General features: G+C 40.8%; 1 protein-coding gene across 2 annotated transcripts in view; it reads left to right on the top strand.

Annotated features, from left to right (window-relative positions):
- Nucleotides 1-17,853, top strand: part of celsr3 (cadherin, EGF LAG seven-pass G-type receptor 3) — a 100,350-nt gene that overhangs the window by 67,967 nt on the left and 14,530 nt on the right. For both annotated transcript variants that reach the window (XM_072449339.1, XM_072449338.1), the window contains exons 22-29: nucleotides 1,051-1,248; nucleotides 1,789-1,951; nucleotides 7,130-7,297; nucleotides 8,264-8,390; nucleotides 12,264-12,467; nucleotides 13,531-13,705; nucleotides 16,740-16,852; nucleotides 16,935-17,014. In XM_072449339.1, coding sequence (XP_072305440.1) covers nucleotides 1,051-1,248; nucleotides 1,789-1,951; nucleotides 7,130-7,297; nucleotides 8,264-8,390; nucleotides 12,264-12,467; nucleotides 13,531-13,705; nucleotides 16,740-16,852; nucleotides 16,935-17,014 — 1,228 coding nt within the window. The remainder of the gene's footprint in view (nucleotides 1-1,050; nucleotides 1,249-1,788; nucleotides 1,952-7,129; nucleotides 7,298-8,263; nucleotides 8,391-12,263; nucleotides 12,468-13,530; nucleotides 13,706-16,739; nucleotides 16,853-16,934; nucleotides 17,015-17,853) is intronic.

The raw sequence follows: 17,853 nt of genomic DNA, 5'->3' as shown, positions 1-17,853 counted from the left end.
AACGTCTCTATATGTCCACAGACACATGTACAGGTGAAACGTCTCTATGTGTCCACAGACACATGTACAGGTGAAACGTCTCTATATGTCCACAGACACATGTACAGGTGACAAAGTCTCTAAATGTCCACATAGACACATATACAGGTGAAACGTCTCTATATGTCCACACAGACACATGTACAGGTGAAACGTCTCTATATGTCCCCACAGACACATGTACAGGTGAAAAGTGTACATGTGTCTGTGTGGACATAGAGACGTTTCACCTGTACATGTGTCTGTGGACATCCCTAGTGTTGTCCTGAATTGCTAAAAGGACATTAGAGAGCTCTATTAACGTCAAACATCTCTAAACCAACACAATCTGCACTCAGTTTAAATGAAGTTTGACCAAACCAAGTCAATAAAGTCCCCGAAGGTTTAACGAACGAGTCAATATAGAATCTATAGACTAGACACACATGCAGGGGAGAAGGAGAGGGTGTGTTGAATCATGGGAAATGTGGTTTAGACAGGAAGTATTGAATCAAAGAGGAGAGTTTAATGAGGCACATTGAACCAACAATGGAAGCGTCCAGACCACAAGACAAAGTCATTACGGGACTTTAGACGGGCTCCACTAAATCTGAAGCTGGTCTGGACTGGAGTTGTGAACCTGTTTGTTATTTTCATATTCTTTTGCCTGGTTTACCTTATTTATCAGGGACTGCAGATGGAAATTAGGTACTTATTTTACAATCTGGTGCGGAACAACAATGTCTCTGTACATTCATGTTTCAGGTTCAGTTTTAAAGTCACACATTTTTCAAAATCAATACTTGTTTGTCATCACGTTCCGAGGATTATCAAATCAAATTATCCGTGGTGGATAGGGGGCTCCTAAAATGTCAAAATCTACATTTCAATTCATTAATAAAAAAGAAGAAAAAATCTATCCCAGAAAGTAGAAAAGAGAAAAGCGTACAGTTCTGCACACATTATCTAAAGTGAGACATTTGTTCATTAAAATGCAATCGTTGAAGGATAATTTCCCCCATTTTCCTTCAGTGATGAACCTGGACCGCGTGGAGAATCACACCCACGTGCGGCGCCGTTTCCCCCGCTACCACAACCCTCTGTTCACGGGCCAAACACTGTGGGACCCCTACACCCACGTGGTGCTGCCCCCTGCTGCCCTGGTGCCACAGCGCCACCACCACACCCACAGCTGGAAGGAAAGGGAGCGCGCAGAGAAAGAAGGTGAGCGTTAAATGAAATGTTGGTTGTATTCATAGTTAGAGTAGTAGTAGTAGTAGTAGTAGTAGTAGTAGTAGTAGTAGTAGTAGTAGTAGTAGTAGTAGTAGTAGTAGTAGTAGTAGTAGTAGTAGTAGTAGTAGATACTGTAGTAGTAGTAGTAGTTCTATTAGATACTATAGAAGTAGTAGTAGTTCTATTAGATACTGTAGTAGTAGTAGTAGTTCTATTATATACAGTAGAAGTAGTGTAGTTCTATTAGATACTATAGAAGTAGTAGTAGTTCTATTAGATACTGTAGTAGTAGTAGTAGTTCTATTATATACAGTAGAAGTAGTATTTCTAGCTAAAACTGTAGAAATCGAAGTATAAATAAAATTTGAAGTAGTAGTGTTTAATTTAAGATTTGTGTTAATTTAATTTTAAAGTTGCATTAAATCACTGCATCTCAATATAATATATCTAATAATGAATCTGTGAAAATGTGTCATACCTGTTTGTAGTAACTATCCTCTTTGTTACCTTTCCCAGCCTCGTCTCCCACAAACCCAGGCCCAGCCGGCGTCTCGGCCAATCAGACGCGAGAATACAGCATCGCGGCCCGTCGCTCTGTGTCTCTGTCCGAGCCTCCGTTCACCATCGTCATCCTGCTCATCTACAAGGGTCTGGGAGCCGCTCTGCCCCCAAAGTACCACACAGACAGGAGAGGCGTCAGGTGAGAGGGGGCTGGGGTCTAGATCTGGTTTAGACCTGGTTTAAGCCTAGTTTAGTTTTGATTTAGGCTCAATCCGTCCGTATTGACTTGTAGAACTTCAGTTTGGCTTCAGGTTTACTTTAGCCTTGAGATTAGAAATGCAGTGGCCCTACTAGGCCATCGGCTAGCTTCTGTAACTTGTCGTTCCGTCCCAGGGTCCTGGGAAATACTTTTTGTTATGGTTTCTATGAAGTAAAATAGTTAAACTTCTTCCACCAAAAGTTCCTCAAGCGGGAACTTTGCAGTTAGTGGGTAAATTGTCTTTTGAAGTTAGGAAATGTACGAAAATATGCAAATATTAGCCTCTTATGGCATTTTTCACAAAATTTATCTCAGAAAGTAAAAGGGTCACACTCTTCATTTTTGGCACATAGACAGACAATACAATGAATATTTGATATGTGAAATATCAGGTCGATGGGAGTGGTAGTCTTAAATTAGTCATATGTTAAAAAAGCCATAATTTCAAAATGATCTCATATTGAAACAAGCTCACCATTAGGGTTGTGTTCAAAATATCGATACGGCGATATGTCGTCACGGACTCCATATCAATACTGAGTCACAGTATCGATATTTTTTTTATTTAAAAAAAAAAAAGTTTTTTTTTTGTTTTTGTTTTTTTTAAGTTTTGTGAAGCTCCTCTGTGCAGAAGATGCTGCTGCAGCATGTTCAGACCATGATAATTGTTTGGCAAGAAACATGCAATACTTTACTCGAATGTGTTCCTTATTTGGATCAGTTGGTTGGATGTATCAAGTTATTAGAGCAGAATGGATTTATAAATAAGTGCTTTGTGGATAAACATGACATTTCATACATTTTTGTATCCAGAGTAAAACCATTACCCATTTGGTACATTTTTAAGACCCTTTTTTCAAAAATGTATCAAGATACATATCGTAATGATGGAATTGTATCAGAATATACAAGTATCGGGATACATATTGTATCTGTATCGGGATATGTATCGTATCGCAAGGGTCTTGGCAATACCCAGCCCTACTCACAATGGGTTTTTTTGACTCACCAATTTTTCACATACTACATTTCAGATTCGACTTCATTAGGCCCCTTAAAGGTGGTATGGACGATTTTTTTCAGCAAATTTTTTTATCATATTTCCTCGTGGCGTGGATAAATCATTTGTCCTGCCACATATCAATCATAAAACGCACCTACCGCTCACCTGCAGCCGCATCAGGCTCGTCCCCACGTTTCCGCGTGCCTAAGCGCATGGATCTATCATAATATAGTTCCCTCAGTGTACGGGGCAAAATGAAGTCGGAGAAAGACAGTTCGAGCTGACGCAGAAGTGGACAGAAATCTACGGGAGACGAGCGATGCGATGCGCTCCGTTGCGCTAATAAACAAACGCACGTGTGTGTTGTATCAGTCCACACGGGGGAGTGCGCATGCAGACTTCCACCTGCGTTCTCAAATCGCCGAAAAATCGTCCATACCGCCTTTAACTGACACTAATAACTAAATGTTAAAATAAGTTCAAAATTCTTTACAATAAGTTCCAAACTCTTTAATAATAAAAATATCCCAATGTATGCAAATTCAATAATCAAACAGTTAATATAACGAGCTCCACAATAGGCTACTAGCAGAAAATAGTTTAATTATGCATAACCATCATACTATCAAATAAAAACTGTATCCGGACAAATTGTGATCAAGGAGATGGTTTCCTCGGCAAAATCAATGTTATCCGAGATGAAGATAGTGGGAACTTCAGGACTAGTTGGCTGATGAAAGGTAATCTGAGGATACTCCGCTTGAATCTATGATTTGAGCTGGTCATTCCTGTCATTGAAAAGTATCGGTAAGTGTGATGTACAATAATTCCGTGGAATGCTGGTGAATGAGATTTCAAAGAAAAAAACATATATTGACTTCAGATAATTCCCAGGTCAAGGCCCACTCAAGGACCTTTCATCGGCCAACTATGAGGAATAAGAGTGAACTTGTGTTTGTTGAAACACTTTCAACTGGGACTGTTTTAGATGATTTAGACTCTGCATCAGAAAGTGACTTAGGATCTTCAGGAACAGACAATGTCCCTTTAAGCCCAGAGCATGTGACTTCAGGACTAGACAAGGAGCCAAGAGACCTCCTCCACACACTGTACTCTGCTGTTAAACAAAAGCCAGGTGTTCAGTGGGCGTGGCCTCCTACTTCTGAGGAGTTTAATGTCATCAATATGTGCCTCAAGACCTTTTTAACCTCCCTGCCTGGATAGTGGGAGCATCAGAAGATCCTACTTTGGGCGAATTACAGTGTGTCAGGCCAGATTGAACTCAAGCTTCTGTCCATATGCCAAGATATAGTCTATCTTGCTTCTGATGGCTATAAACAAACACCAAAATCACTGGCCCCTGCACTAACAGTTGGACATCTCACAGGTTCATCTCATGTACTGAAGATACTGAATAATCTTCATCATTAGACGGTATCATGAACATTGAAAGTAGTCGGGCCCAACTGCAGGTACAACAGGAACATGTCATTCCTAAGGGCTTCAGTCCTGAAGTTCCCACTGTCTTCATCTCGATAACATCCGATTTTGCCGAGGAAACCATCTCCTTGATCACAATTTGTCCAGATACAGTTTTTATTTGATAGTATGATGGTTATGCATAATTAAACTATTTTCTACTAGTAGCCTATTGTGGAGCTCGTGATATTAACTGTTTGATTATTGAATTTGTGTACATTGGGATATTTTTTATTATTAAAGAATTTGGAACTTATTATGAAGAATGTTGAACTTATTTTAACATTTTGTTATTAGTATCAGTTAAGGGGCCTAATGAAGTCGAATCTGAAATGTAGTATGTGAAAAATTGGTGAGTCAAAAAACCCATGGTGAGTAGGGCTGGGTATTGCCAAGACCCTTGCGATACGATACATATCCCGATACAGATACAATATGTATCCCGATACTTGTATATTCTGATACAATTCCCTCATTACGATATGTATCTTGATACATTTTTGAAAAAAGGGTCTTAAAAATGTACCAAATGGGTAATGGTTTTACTCTGGATACAAAAATGTATGAAATGTCATGTTTATCCACAAAGCACTTATTTATAAATCCATTCTGCTCTAATAACTTTATACATCCAACCAACTGATCCAAATAGAAATATAAGGAAAGTATTGCATGTTTCTTGCCAAACAATTATCATGGTCTGAACATGCTGCAGCAGCATCTTCTGCACAGAGGAGCTTCTGATCAGGTCCACAGCTCCTTCTCACCTCGACCGAGAGGAGCACAGCACAAACAGCATATTAAAAGAACTATTACACCTCGTTTAAAGCCTACGTGTGTGACCCTTTCACTTTCTGAGATAAATTTAGTGAAAAATGCCATAGGAGGCTAATATTTGCATATTTTCGTACATTTCCTAACTTCAACAGACAATTTACCCACTAAGTGCAAAGTTCCCGCTTGAGGAACTTTTGGGAGAAGAAGTTTAACTATTTCACTTCATAGAAACCATAACAAAAAGTATTTCCCTGGACCCTGGGACATTTTCTAGGCCCTTTCTGAGAGCTAGCCTATGGCCTATACTGAGTGTTATACAGGCCCCATTATTGCAGTGATTATGAATGAAATCTTAGAGAAAATAAAAGCCTTCTCTTTTATATTGAATAACCTATTTACGATTATGGGGACGCTGGCCCTTTAACGCCGACAGGTTGTGGTTGTTTAGCGCGTTTCCTTTCCTCCGCCGCTTACAACAACACGGCAAAACGCCAAACCACTTAGTAAATTAGATTAACTAACAGGAGCGCTAATGTCCCGTTCACCTCTCCTCTGCAACACAGGCGCACATGAAAAAAAAACACACAAATTGAACTCTAATAAAGTAATAAAAGTGCCACCTAATTGGGCTTAAGTGCCATTTTAAAGGTCAGGAGTGAAACGAACGCAGTGAAACACTGAAATATTTGTATGTTTGGGAGTTTAGTAATCTGGTACTTAGATTGCTTAGTCCTAGTTTAGTCCTGGGTCAGCCTTAGTTTAACTACAGTTTGGTCCTGGTTTAGCCGCGGATCGAGGGAGTTAGTCTTTTAATCATATTTTTTTAGTTAATCTATTTTTATACAATCCTAGTAGTCATGTATGCAGTGCTCCTTTAATCCTGAGTTTAGTCCTGGTTTAGTTTGTTAGTTCATTCTCACTCTTGCATGATCCTAACACCTCATTTAGACCAACTCCGTCTCATCTGCAGTTTGGCAATTTCCCACATTCCAGTACGTTAGACAATAAAAAGATGACGAGCTGGCAATCGCACTTATAAAAGATCTCATTCTAACAAAAGGTTTTATGGTTAACACTGTGGTGAATGGTGATTATGTTCAGACTTTGCCTGTAGAGGACTCACAGAAATACAGGGCCACACCTCCTCTCCTCCGCTTACATTTATTAATCCTTTATTTATACAGCTTCGCCTCTTTGAGACTTGATGTCTAATTTTCTCATCAAATCTCTTTTCCTCTTTATAAATGCTTTCTCCTCTTAGTATTCAACAAGTCATGCATTCACAGTCGTGTCGTGGAGTTAAAGTAAAAAGTAAATCTGCTGGAAGAAACTTTTAATGCGTCCCACAACTGTAGTTCACGCTGTAAATGAATAAAGACAGACCTGAGCAAAACCACATAAAAGTAAAGTTAAGGTCAGTCGGTGGTGATGTCTGACACTGTTTTTCTCTGCCAGAATCAAGGAAATTAAAGATTCCGTCGCGATACAGTGACGTGCCATTAAAAACAAAAAGTATTTCCCTATGTTTTTCTGATTATGTAAAGCAGTCTTTTTCTTTTGTAAGCACTAACAGAGATCCGATAAATAAATAAATTCATACCACTGTGGCATCGAAAACAGACACTGCACTGTGCTGGACTTAAATTGGAACTAGCGTCTGGTTTGTTCTTTATTTAGCTTTGGTTTAGTTCTGGCTTGATCTCGTAGTCCTGCTTTTGGTTTAGTTCTGGCTTGATCTCATTGTCCTGCTTTGGTTTAGTTCTGGCTTGATCTCATTGTCCTGCTTTGGTTTAGTTCTGGCTTGATCTCGTAGTCCTGCTTTTATTTTTTTTTCACATTCTTTCTTTGGTATTCTTCAGATTGCCCCGCCACCCGGTCATGAACTCACCCGTGGTCACTGTCTCGGTCTTCAACAACCAGTCGTTTGTGAGCGGACCCCTGGACCAGCCCGTGGTGCTGGAGTTCAAGCTGCTGGAGACGGCCAACCGCAGCAAGCCCCTGTGTGTGCAATGGAACCACAGCTCCTCGTGAGTAACGCTGACACTACATATTATTACGACCGTCACCTCGGCTGTGTTGTGGCCGCGCACTTACAATGGACGGAAGATCAATCACTTTAGGTATTCGTATTGGCCGGATAAAAAGGAAAAAAAAGTTTAAATATTGTTTTCCCGGTGTATTATATATTTATTCACAGATATATTCAGTTTATTTATTTATTTTGTTTAAGTGGAAAGTTTATTTGTGAGCGTTACTTGAACTTGAAATAGATTTGTGTGCCTTGCCATGAATTTTAAAATCGGTATCGGCAAATATTGTCCAAATGTTACAGCAGGTAGCCAAATATCAGATATCGGTATCGGCTAAAAAACAAACAAATCCATATCGGTCCATCCCTACAATGGAGCATATGTATAGAAATCAAGTTAATTATCTGTCATAAACCTATACTAAACATCAAAGTTCACAACCTGTCAGTGATTTTTAATAGGATTTTTATTATTATTATTTATAGCAAAAAAATATAGTAAGAAGAAAATATTCTTATATATTTATCTTTTTTTTTTTTTAAATCCTAAATAATAATAAGAATAATAAGAAATGAAAATATAAATATTTTATGAGCGTAAAGAAGACAACACTGTTAAAAAAAAAAGGATTCCAAAGTCTGAACTGTGCCGTATGCTTTTACTGAGTGTAGACCTGCCAATTAAAAACCCGACATATTATAATTGACCGTTTCAAAGTACTGATTTCGATTTGATCAAAATGTGAACAATTCCAAAACCCTACACATGTTAGTTTGTTTGTTGTGTGTTAACCAATATTCGATCAATGACAAAACAAGACATTTCACATCCTTTTTTCGCTGTTATTTTTCGCCGTTGTTTCCTCACTCACCAAAGCAGACGGTGCGAGCTTCAACGCACTACAACGCTAAACCCAGCGAGCGAGAGCAATGCGTTTCCCTGACTCTCACTTCCTCCCCTCAGGTCGGACTCGGGAGGCTGCTGGACGGTGAGGGACTGCGCGGTGGTCTACAGAAACACGTCGCACGTCCGATGCCAGTGCCACAGGCTGGGCACGTTCGGAGTGCTCATGGACAGCTCACACAGAGAGGTCAGTAACTCTCCAGAGTCAACGATTATAGCCAAAGAACAGCCACGCATCCGCTGACCCCCGGGCCGGTTCACGCTAGAGCAGTTCGGAATATGTCGGGGCCCGGTCTTCCACGTCACTCACGACTTAGCGTATGTTTTCTTAATAAATACATTTAAATCGTTCCTGAATTATACTCAAATCACGAGGCAGAGCTCAGCAATTCGCAAAAAGAAGTTCAGCAATTACAAGTTTGTGTCGCTGTGAGACGTGGTGACTGCTGCGCGTCGATAAACAGGAAACAGCTGATGCTAACGTGTGCTAGCTTTGTTTGGATAAATCTGTTCGTTCACAACTCAACATATGTTTTTTTAATAAATCAAATCTAAATCGTACCTGAATCATACTCTGAAATCACGAGGCATTACAAGCTGTGAGACGTGGCAATGTAATATAAACGTCAATAAACAGGAAACGGCTGATGCTGAGTGCAAGCTTTGTTTGGCTAAATCTGTTAAACTACCACTGGTAAATCAGCAGTTCTTCAACATCAAGTCAATGTTTCATACAAATGTTGTTATCTTTTATATTCATACCTGCTTTTTCTGTTTTGTTTCACCCGGATCTTTGTCACGGTGATCAAAATACAATTATTTCTTATAGTCGACCAGTCATAATTAGGTGATTCATCGTTGCAGCCCTTGCTCCGAGTTTATCCTTGGGTTTCAGAGTGATGGAAAATCAGGACCGTTGACATGGTAATCAACAATTCTAAACTAAATATTATATCTATTGACGAATGGCGAAAAGTCCTCAAAATGTTATGATAAACCAGAAGTTGAAAGCCATAAATCGCAGTGTTTTTGCAAAGAGACGAGCACAATAGACTAGTCCTGGCTAAAATCAGGAGAAGAGTCCAAATATCTATAAGATACTGTAATGAAAACTTAAAAAACTTAAAATAATGATATACAAATGCATCTTTTATTTGATAGCCTCAGTCTTGTAGTTGTGCGGCCTTTCTTCTCAGGACAACGATACTGTCATAACCCGATTACTGTTAACATGGAAAACCAGATCCCAACCGGGTTATTGTGTATATATGTGTATATGTAAACGCCTTCAGTTACACTAAATCGCTTCATCTTTTTTCCATTTTCATACCACAAACGCACCATGTGTTTCTCTGATTGGTCGACCCACCCTGCAATCTTCTGTGATTAACCTTCTAAATCCTCATTGAACCACCCTTACTTCTGTTCAGTTGGAATATAAACTTGTATTTCTTCACCCATCTCCTGACCTTATTTTATTCCAACTTTCTCCTCTCCACATTTCATCCCCTTCTGAGTGTCATTCTGGCAGGATGTTTTATTCACTAAGCCATTTTCACTTTTCTCATCTCATGCTGCTTCTGCCTCCTGAAACCATCATAGCACATTTTCTGGGACTTGGCTTCCTCAGATTTGCCTTCCTAAAATAACTTTGTGAGCAGAAGTTTTACTTGTAAGGAAAATGTACGTTTGCATTTAATTGGCGAAAGAGGGGTTAATACAAAAAGTTTTTGATGATATTAGAAGACATGTAGAAGTTGTCTTGGTGGAGGTTTGAGGTCGCTTATACTGGTTTTATCCAATTGGTGAAAGTAAACATGTAATTTTGAGTAGATGGAAGATATTGTGTAGCAATTTATGTTTGGGGCCAAATCACAGCGTGTTTCCTTTGCCTCTTGTCAAGACTGGATGCTTCTCAACACAATGACTTACTGTATTAAAGAGAACTGTCTTGTCTCATTTCAGACCTGATTCAGCCCTGATAAAGTGAGATAAAGTTTAGATCTTATGGTACTCGGAAAGCTTAATATTATTTTTAGTGGTACTTTGTGTGAAACGTTTGCAAATTTGATCACATGACGCAGCACTAATTTCTTGACTAAAAACAAAATCACATCAAAACTGGGGGTAAACTGGGGCTAAACCTGGAACCAAGCCTGAGTTAGACCTCGACTAAACCAGGACTCAAACTAGAACCAAACCAAAGAAACTGGACTCAAACTTGAACCAAACCAAAGAAACTGGACTCAAACTTGAACCAAACCAAAGAAACTGGACTCAAACTAGGACCAAACCAAAGAAACTGGACTCAAACTTGAACCAAACCAAAGAAACTGGACTCAAACTAGGACCAAACCAAAGAAACTGGACTCAAACTAGGACCAAACCAAAGAAACTGGACTCAAACTTGAACCAAACCAAAGAAACTGGACTCAAACTAGGACCAAACCAAAGAAACTGGACTCAAACTAGGACCAAACCAAAGAAACTGGACATAGTAGAAAAAGCTTCAGTTGTAGTCATCTGGACTCAGTTAGAAAAAATAGACGTTTCGACTCTCATCCAAGAGTCATTGTCAATAAAAGGATTATGATCGAGAACTCCGATATTAATACTGTTCTGTGGTAAGACCCGCCCATTGGGAGGAGCCTTCCTGAAGTAGAAAGAGTTGTTTGTTTCAACAGAAACTCCCCCCTTGTATCTACCGAGCTAGCCTATTCAGAATTTTAATGGGCTGTTAGAATCCTCTTTGTCTTTGTGAGACCCTGGCTCAACCACCCTGAGTACCTGATTAACATCTAAATGTCCTGGTCCTGGTCCTCTACCTTTCCAGGGGTTCAGTAACCCATTATAGATACCAGGAAGATTGAATCTTAACCCTCCATTTCTGTTTAAAGAAGGTCTTTCTTTTTTAACAAAAATAGCTTCGTTAACTCCTCTTTCAAACCATCTTTTCTCCCTGCTTAAAACCTTCACCTCACCGTCTTCAAACGAGTGATTAGAGGCTTCAAGATGGAGATGCACGGCACTCTGTGGACCTGAACTAGTATTTATTCTGTGCTGATAAAGCCTCTTGTGCAGAGGCTGTTTTGTCTCACCTATGTAACGTTCTTTACAGCTTTCTTCACTGCATTGGATCGAATAAACTACATTGCTCTGTTTTTGAGTCGGCAACTTGTCCTTAGGATGAACCAGTTTTTGTCTTGAAGTGTTTCCTGGTTTAAAATAAACAGGGACTTCGTGTTGTCTAAAAATTCTCTGCAGTTTTTCCGACAGGCCAGACACATAAGGGATAGAGACACCCTTCCTTCTCTGTTCAGTTTCCCTTTTGTCCTGCTTCTTGGTTCTCTTCACTCTGTTGAGAGCCCAAGCGGGGTAACCACAGGCTGAGAGGGCATTTCGGACATGTTTTTCCTCTTTCTTCTTGCCCTCTGAGCTGGTGGGCACACCTTGAGCTCTGTGTTGTAAGGTTCTGATCACACCCAGCTTGTGCTGTAGTGGGTGGTTGGAACCAAAGAGCAGATACTGGTCCGTGTGTGTAGGTTTCCTATATACTTCTATTTGGAGTTTCCCGTCCTCTCCTCTGATCGTGGAACAATCAAGAAAGGCCAAGCGATTCTCCTTAGCGTCTTCTCTTGTAAACCTGATATGTGGGTCCACAGCAGTGATCAGAGAAGGTTTCCAGCTCTTGTTTCTTGATTCTTACAAAAGTATCATCGACATAGCGGAGCCACAGTTTTGGGGCTATGCCTGAGAAAGAGGCCAGTGCCTTCTTCTCAAAGTGCTCCATGTACAGGTTGGCCACTATGGGAGAGACGGGCAAGCCCATGGCACAGCCATGAATCTGTCAGTAAAATTGTCCCCGGAATTGAAAGTAAGTGGTGTTCAGACAGATGTCCAACAGTTTACATATGTGTTCAGGTGTCAGTTAGAAAGAAACTAGACAGAAACTGGACTCAAACTAGGACCAAACCAAAGTGTGAACATGCTAAAAAAAAAAAAAAACATCGGCCAGGTCGATTTATATATATGTACATTTGTTTTCCTTTCTGTTGAGCAGCAGTTGGAGGGAGATCTGGAAATCCTGGCTCTGGTCTCGTACTCGTCCCTGTGCCTGTCCATGCTGTGTCTGCTGATGACCGTCCTGGCGCTGTCCTGCCTGCGGCTCAAGTCCAACACCCGGAGCATCCACTGCAACACCGCGGCGGCCATGCTCCTCTCCGAGCTGGTGTTCATGCTCGGGGTCAACCAAACCGAGCAGCAGGTGAGAGAGAGCTGGACTTCACCGGGGGGAATATCGGCACTAGGTCGGGCTCGTGCCACGTCGTTCCGTTTTAAACTGCTTATAGAGGCATCAATCACAACATATCAAACAGCTACGCTCATTTATCACCGATACAGACTTCACAGGATTGAACGTTTTATTTTTTTTTCATTTACATTGCATTAATTCTCCCTCTGAAACATCTCAACTTGAGGAGAGGAAGCTGGTATTAGTGATAAATGTGAAGCGTTCCTGTTGTTGAGCTTTAGAACAGGTCAGAATTCTACGGTAGAATGATCTGTTTAAGTGTCAAAACGCAGCAGATTGCGGATTAATATTAATATAAATATAAAATAATATAAAGTTTGTGGACCCAATCACGAACGACAACTGAAGTTATTTAGGCACCACCTATGATGATCTAATTATTTAGTAAACGCAACCTACCTATGGAGTGCAATGTTTTACACCTTCACGGGCTGAAAGAAGAAACATAACCGTATGTGCATGTGATTGTTGTCATAGTTTAGCAGCTCATATTGCAGTTTGTCAATACTCGTAGATGTGTTGTGTACTGCACACTGTTTTTATATACAGTACATTTAATACCTGCAAAATAAACTTCTCATTCAATGTTTTTTTCAACTTTCTATATAAATATTGAAGACATGAAATATATGATGTAAAATATATATGGAATTATTATATGTAGCAATGACATTTTTAGCTTTTTTTTAAGAAGAAGAATCTAAAATACGTAATATGTTTTGCGTTATGTCACACTTTTTGTTGAGTACATTACACAAGTTAGTTTATAGTTTTGATGCCTTCAGTGAGAATCCACAATGTAAATAGTCATAAAAATAAAGAAAAAACTAAATACTGCACTCTCTACAGCTTGGATTCAAACTTTACTGTTGTTGTTGTTGTTGTTGTTGTTGTAGAAGAAGTACAACATTTAAACAGTTTTGTCAGTTTCTGTTTCGAGAACGTAGCGCGGGCATAATAATGAACGTTATAGTCGACCGTGTGTTGCCGTTAACGTGTATATCCTCGTCTCCAGTTCCTGTGCACAGTGGTGGCCATACTACTGCATTACTTCTTCATGTCGACGTTTGCCTGGATGTTCGTGGAGGGCCTTCACATCTACAGAATGCAAACTGAGCAGCGAAACATCAACTTCGGAGCCATGCGCTTCTACTACGCCATCGGCTGGGGAGTTCCTGCCATAATCACGGGTAAGGTCCTTGAAAGCAGATATGTCCCCCTTGTCTCCGTCTACTGTTCTGTGGGCCCATTGCCAGATCGTAACGGCTTTTACTGTCCTCCAACTCAAATATTTTTTGAGGGGAAAGCTCAAATAATTGGAAACATGTGTTGGAATGAGAGACCGCTGCACTGGTCTGTTTAAAAGAAAATATATCTGATACAGTGCTGGGATTTTTTCCTTCTCCTTGTGTACTGTAAATGTGGAATGAACTACCATAACAATAAAATTCTCGGTCTTGACATTTCCCCCTTGCAGGCACTGGTACACACTGCCTGTGAGAGTGGTTGGTATTAAAATGTCAAGTCTTTTGCCTCAAGTCACAAGTCAAGGACAGGAAAGTCCAACATCATCTTACAAGTCCACTGCTATCAGAATCAGTTTATTGCCATTGTCATTGAACAGAATTCACAAACAAAGGAATTTGCTCTGGTGATTCCGTGCAACATAAAACAATGAACAACGATAAAACAACCTATAGAGGTCAAAAAGAGAAACAATTTAAATCTGCTACGGGATAAAAAGTAACAATAGGCTGTAAGATTTTAAAAAGATAAGAACAAAAATAGGCTTACATTGTACACAAAGTTACAGTTGTCTCCTCTCCAGACACAGATGCACTGGGGCCCCACGAGCAGCGGTTGGATGTTGCTGGAATAGGATTTGAAATGCTTTGAAAGTCAATATTTTCAACTTAGATATAATTGTAAATTATTTTTTTATGTTGGTTGATGTCGTATTTGCAATAGTATTTGTCCAAAAGGCAGAACTCCAATCTATTTTCATAATTGGTACTAGCAGAGGCAACATTTTTCAGGATTTTTATTCCTACTACTTCAGGAAGCCACTTTTTTACTCCTGCAGTCGGTGATACAAGCAGCTATTTGTTTAAATGAAAAAATGGGAGACTACATTATATTGTCCAAACATTTGAATGAGAACCATAAGGAAAAGGTGGAGAATTTTATCCAATCAGTTGGATCAGAACCATGTTGTTGTTGTTGTTGTTGTTGTTGTTGTTGTTGTTTAATGGCGGTTGGCATCCGAGTGTTGCATTACCGCCAGACTTTATTCCTCAGACGTTTCGTAGTCCTCAGACTCATGTTGTTGTTGTTGTTATTGTTGTTGTTGTTGTTGTTTTATGGCGGTTGGCATCCTGTTGTTGTTGTTGTTGTTGTTGTTTTATGGCGGTTGGCATCCAAGTGTTGCATTACCGCCAGACTTTATTCCTCAGACTTTGTCGTAGTCCTCAGACTCTGTCGTAGTCCGTAAAAGTACTCCTTCCATTGCTTTGGTGTTACAAAGCCCATGAGGTCATGATATGTCTTTGTGACCGGCTTTATTCCAGGGAGACTCTTCTTCATCTTCCTCTCCTTCTTTGACGTTCGGTGCTTCCACCGTACAGCTTTATTCTTCAGGCTTCATTCTATAGGCTTTAATATGTCCACTGATGTCGCCTTTGTTGTTGTTGTTGTTGTTGTTGTTGTTGTTGTTGTTGTTGTTGTTTTATGGCGGTTGGCATCCAAGTGTTGCATTACCGCCAGACTTTATTCCTCAGACGTTTCGTAGTCCTCAGACTCTGTCGTAGTCCGTAAAAGTACTCCTCCCATCGCTTTGGCGTTACAAAGCCCATGAGGTCATGATGTGTTTTTGTGACTAGAATAGTTGTTGTGTCAGAGACCAACCGGCTTTATTCCAGGGAGACTCTTCTTCACCTTCCTCGCCCTCTTTGACGTTCGGTGCTTTGGAAGTACAAAGCCCATGAGATCATGGGACGTCTTTGTTGTTTTACAAAGCCCATGAGGTCATGGGACGTCTTTGTCGTTTTATCCTTTAGAAGTCCTTCTTCCATCACTTTGGCGTTTCTAGGCCCATGAAGTCCAAGCGCGTTAGAACATCCTCTTGCTCCTCATCCTCGGCTCAGTCTCCACCACCCCCCACCTCTATAAACGTTTACCCAGCCCTGTGCTACATAAGTAAGCAACCACAGCCTGACACAAACCCTGTGACTGGATCGCCAGAACGTTCCGCAGATTGAACTCCCGCCCATTATTCCGAAACCACAAGGCCAACCCGGCCCTTTCCCTATCATAAGCCTCACAGCAAATCAGCACATGCTCGACAGTCTCTGGCACCCGACAGTGACCACACAGACCGGTCGGATGTTTGCCTATCCTACTCAGTGACCAATTGAGTCCAGTATGGCCAATCCTCATGCGGGCGAAGGCCCTTTCCTCCCACGCGTTCCTGCCCATAGACCCGCAAGGACCCACACTACCCTGTATGTGATAGAGATGCCGTCCAGTAACACAGTGGCTCCAAAATTCCTGCCAAAGGCCGACCACATGACTCTTGATAACAGGCTTGATTTCAGATTTGCTTAACTCAACCGCCACATCAATTGATGGCCGCCGAAGGGAACGTTTAGCCAGTGCATCAGCCATTTCGTTACCATCCACCCCCACATGCGCAGGGACCCAAATGAAGGAAACCCTCACATCCTTCCTGGACAGGGAGAGCATCAGACAGAAGATGCCATTCAACACATCCTGTCTGCAATCCGATTTCCCAGATTTAATGCTTTGCAATGCAGAAAGGCTGTCAGAGGCCACCACAATGCCGCAACACTGCAAAGCAGATTCCGCCCATTCCAACGCCAACCGTATCGCTATAAGTTCCAACGTGAAAACAGAAAGGCGATCTGTCAACAGCTGCATGTGACTATTCCAGACAGCTGTTTCTCTGTCATGGTTCAAAATCAGGTTCTGGTCCTTTTAAATATCATATGAAACAGCTTATTTATGGGGAAGTTGTGCTGTGTCCCTCAGAAGTCACAGCCCATGGAACTTCAAACTTTCACTTGTTGGTTTGTAACATTTTCCGACAGAACAGAAGCTGCACCGTTTTCGTTCCTTATCGACCCGTGTTGCGTTTCTCTTGTATCTCCTGTCAGTTTACGGCCTAGTTTCTGAGCCCGTTGTGGTCTGTGCATGTCCCACCTGCAGGTCTGTCCGTGGGGCTGGACCCCGAGGGCTACGGCAACCCGGACTTCTGCTGGGTGTCCCTCTACGACAAACTGATCTGGAGCTTCGCCGGACCAATCGCCATCGTCGTCCTGGTGAGCCGCAGTCGCTGTAGGACCAGTCCAGTCTGATCGAATGTTCTTTCATCTTTCTGTGTCTCGCCGTCTTCTCTTCCAGATGAACGGAGCCATCTTCATGATCGTAGCCAAGATGTCCTGCAACTCCAGTCAGAAGGAGACTAAGAAACTGCCAGTCATGTGCGTGTAATTCATCGATTATTCATTCAAGTACTTTTGTGAACATGTTATGAAGGTATTTTATTGTTATAGAGATTGTCCTGGTGGGATCCAGAGCAAAAGATGGTTTCATTAAGTCACCTGGTTCATTTAAATCAAAATATTATATCTTTTGAAAATGAAAAAGTCCTTCAAAACAGGAAGGAGTCATTAAAAGCCTTCTTATTAGAGCTACAAATGAAGAATTAGCAATTAGCAAAGGCTGCAATATTTGACATGCCATCATTTGCCACCACAAACAACTAAATAGTCTCTTATTCTCCATAAAATCTGCTTAAATGCACAAGATTATTTTGCTGGTTTGTCAGTTTATAGGCCTATTTTACTATTTTGGAAAATCAATTCTCCTGTGACGTGTTTAAAATGTGAACTTTCTTTTATTTGAACAAAACATAAAAGATAGAATATAATGGTCATAAGTAATAATGGCACAAGACGTTTAAAAAAATACATTAAAAACAGCATAAATTGTCCCACATTCAAGTCAATGCGGGTCCAGTCCTTCATTGTCGACTCAGTTTGTTTCATCCATGTCTTTGTGATGGCCTGAAATATTCCCCCGAAGGTAAATCTAGTCACAAACATTGCAAATACAGCAACAGCAGGGGAATCACGCATCACTATTCTCTCTGATCTCCGTCTCAGTGACATTACCTTATGTTTATGCCCTGATCACGTACTCACACGTGCTGTAAAAACAATATGACATTTTAAACTGGACCAAACACAAGACCTCGCTGTGGTTTTGGCTCAAAGTCCCTTCAGATCTCGGTCTCCCATTGAGCATTGCTGACTGACAT

The sequence above is a fragment of the Eucyclogobius newberryi genome, unplaced genomic scaffold, assembly GCF_026437365.1.
Source record: "Eucyclogobius newberryi isolate DKJ021-1_F unplaced genomic scaffold, fEucNew1.0.hap1 SCAF_17, whole genome shotgun sequence".
NCBI classification, from domain to species: Eukaryota; Metazoa; Chordata; class Actinopteri; order Gobiiformes; family Gobiidae; genus Eucyclogobius; species Eucyclogobius newberryi.
The sequence above is the reverse complement of the archived record's forward strand: the minus strand, read 5'-3'. Positions and strand labels throughout refer to the sequence as shown.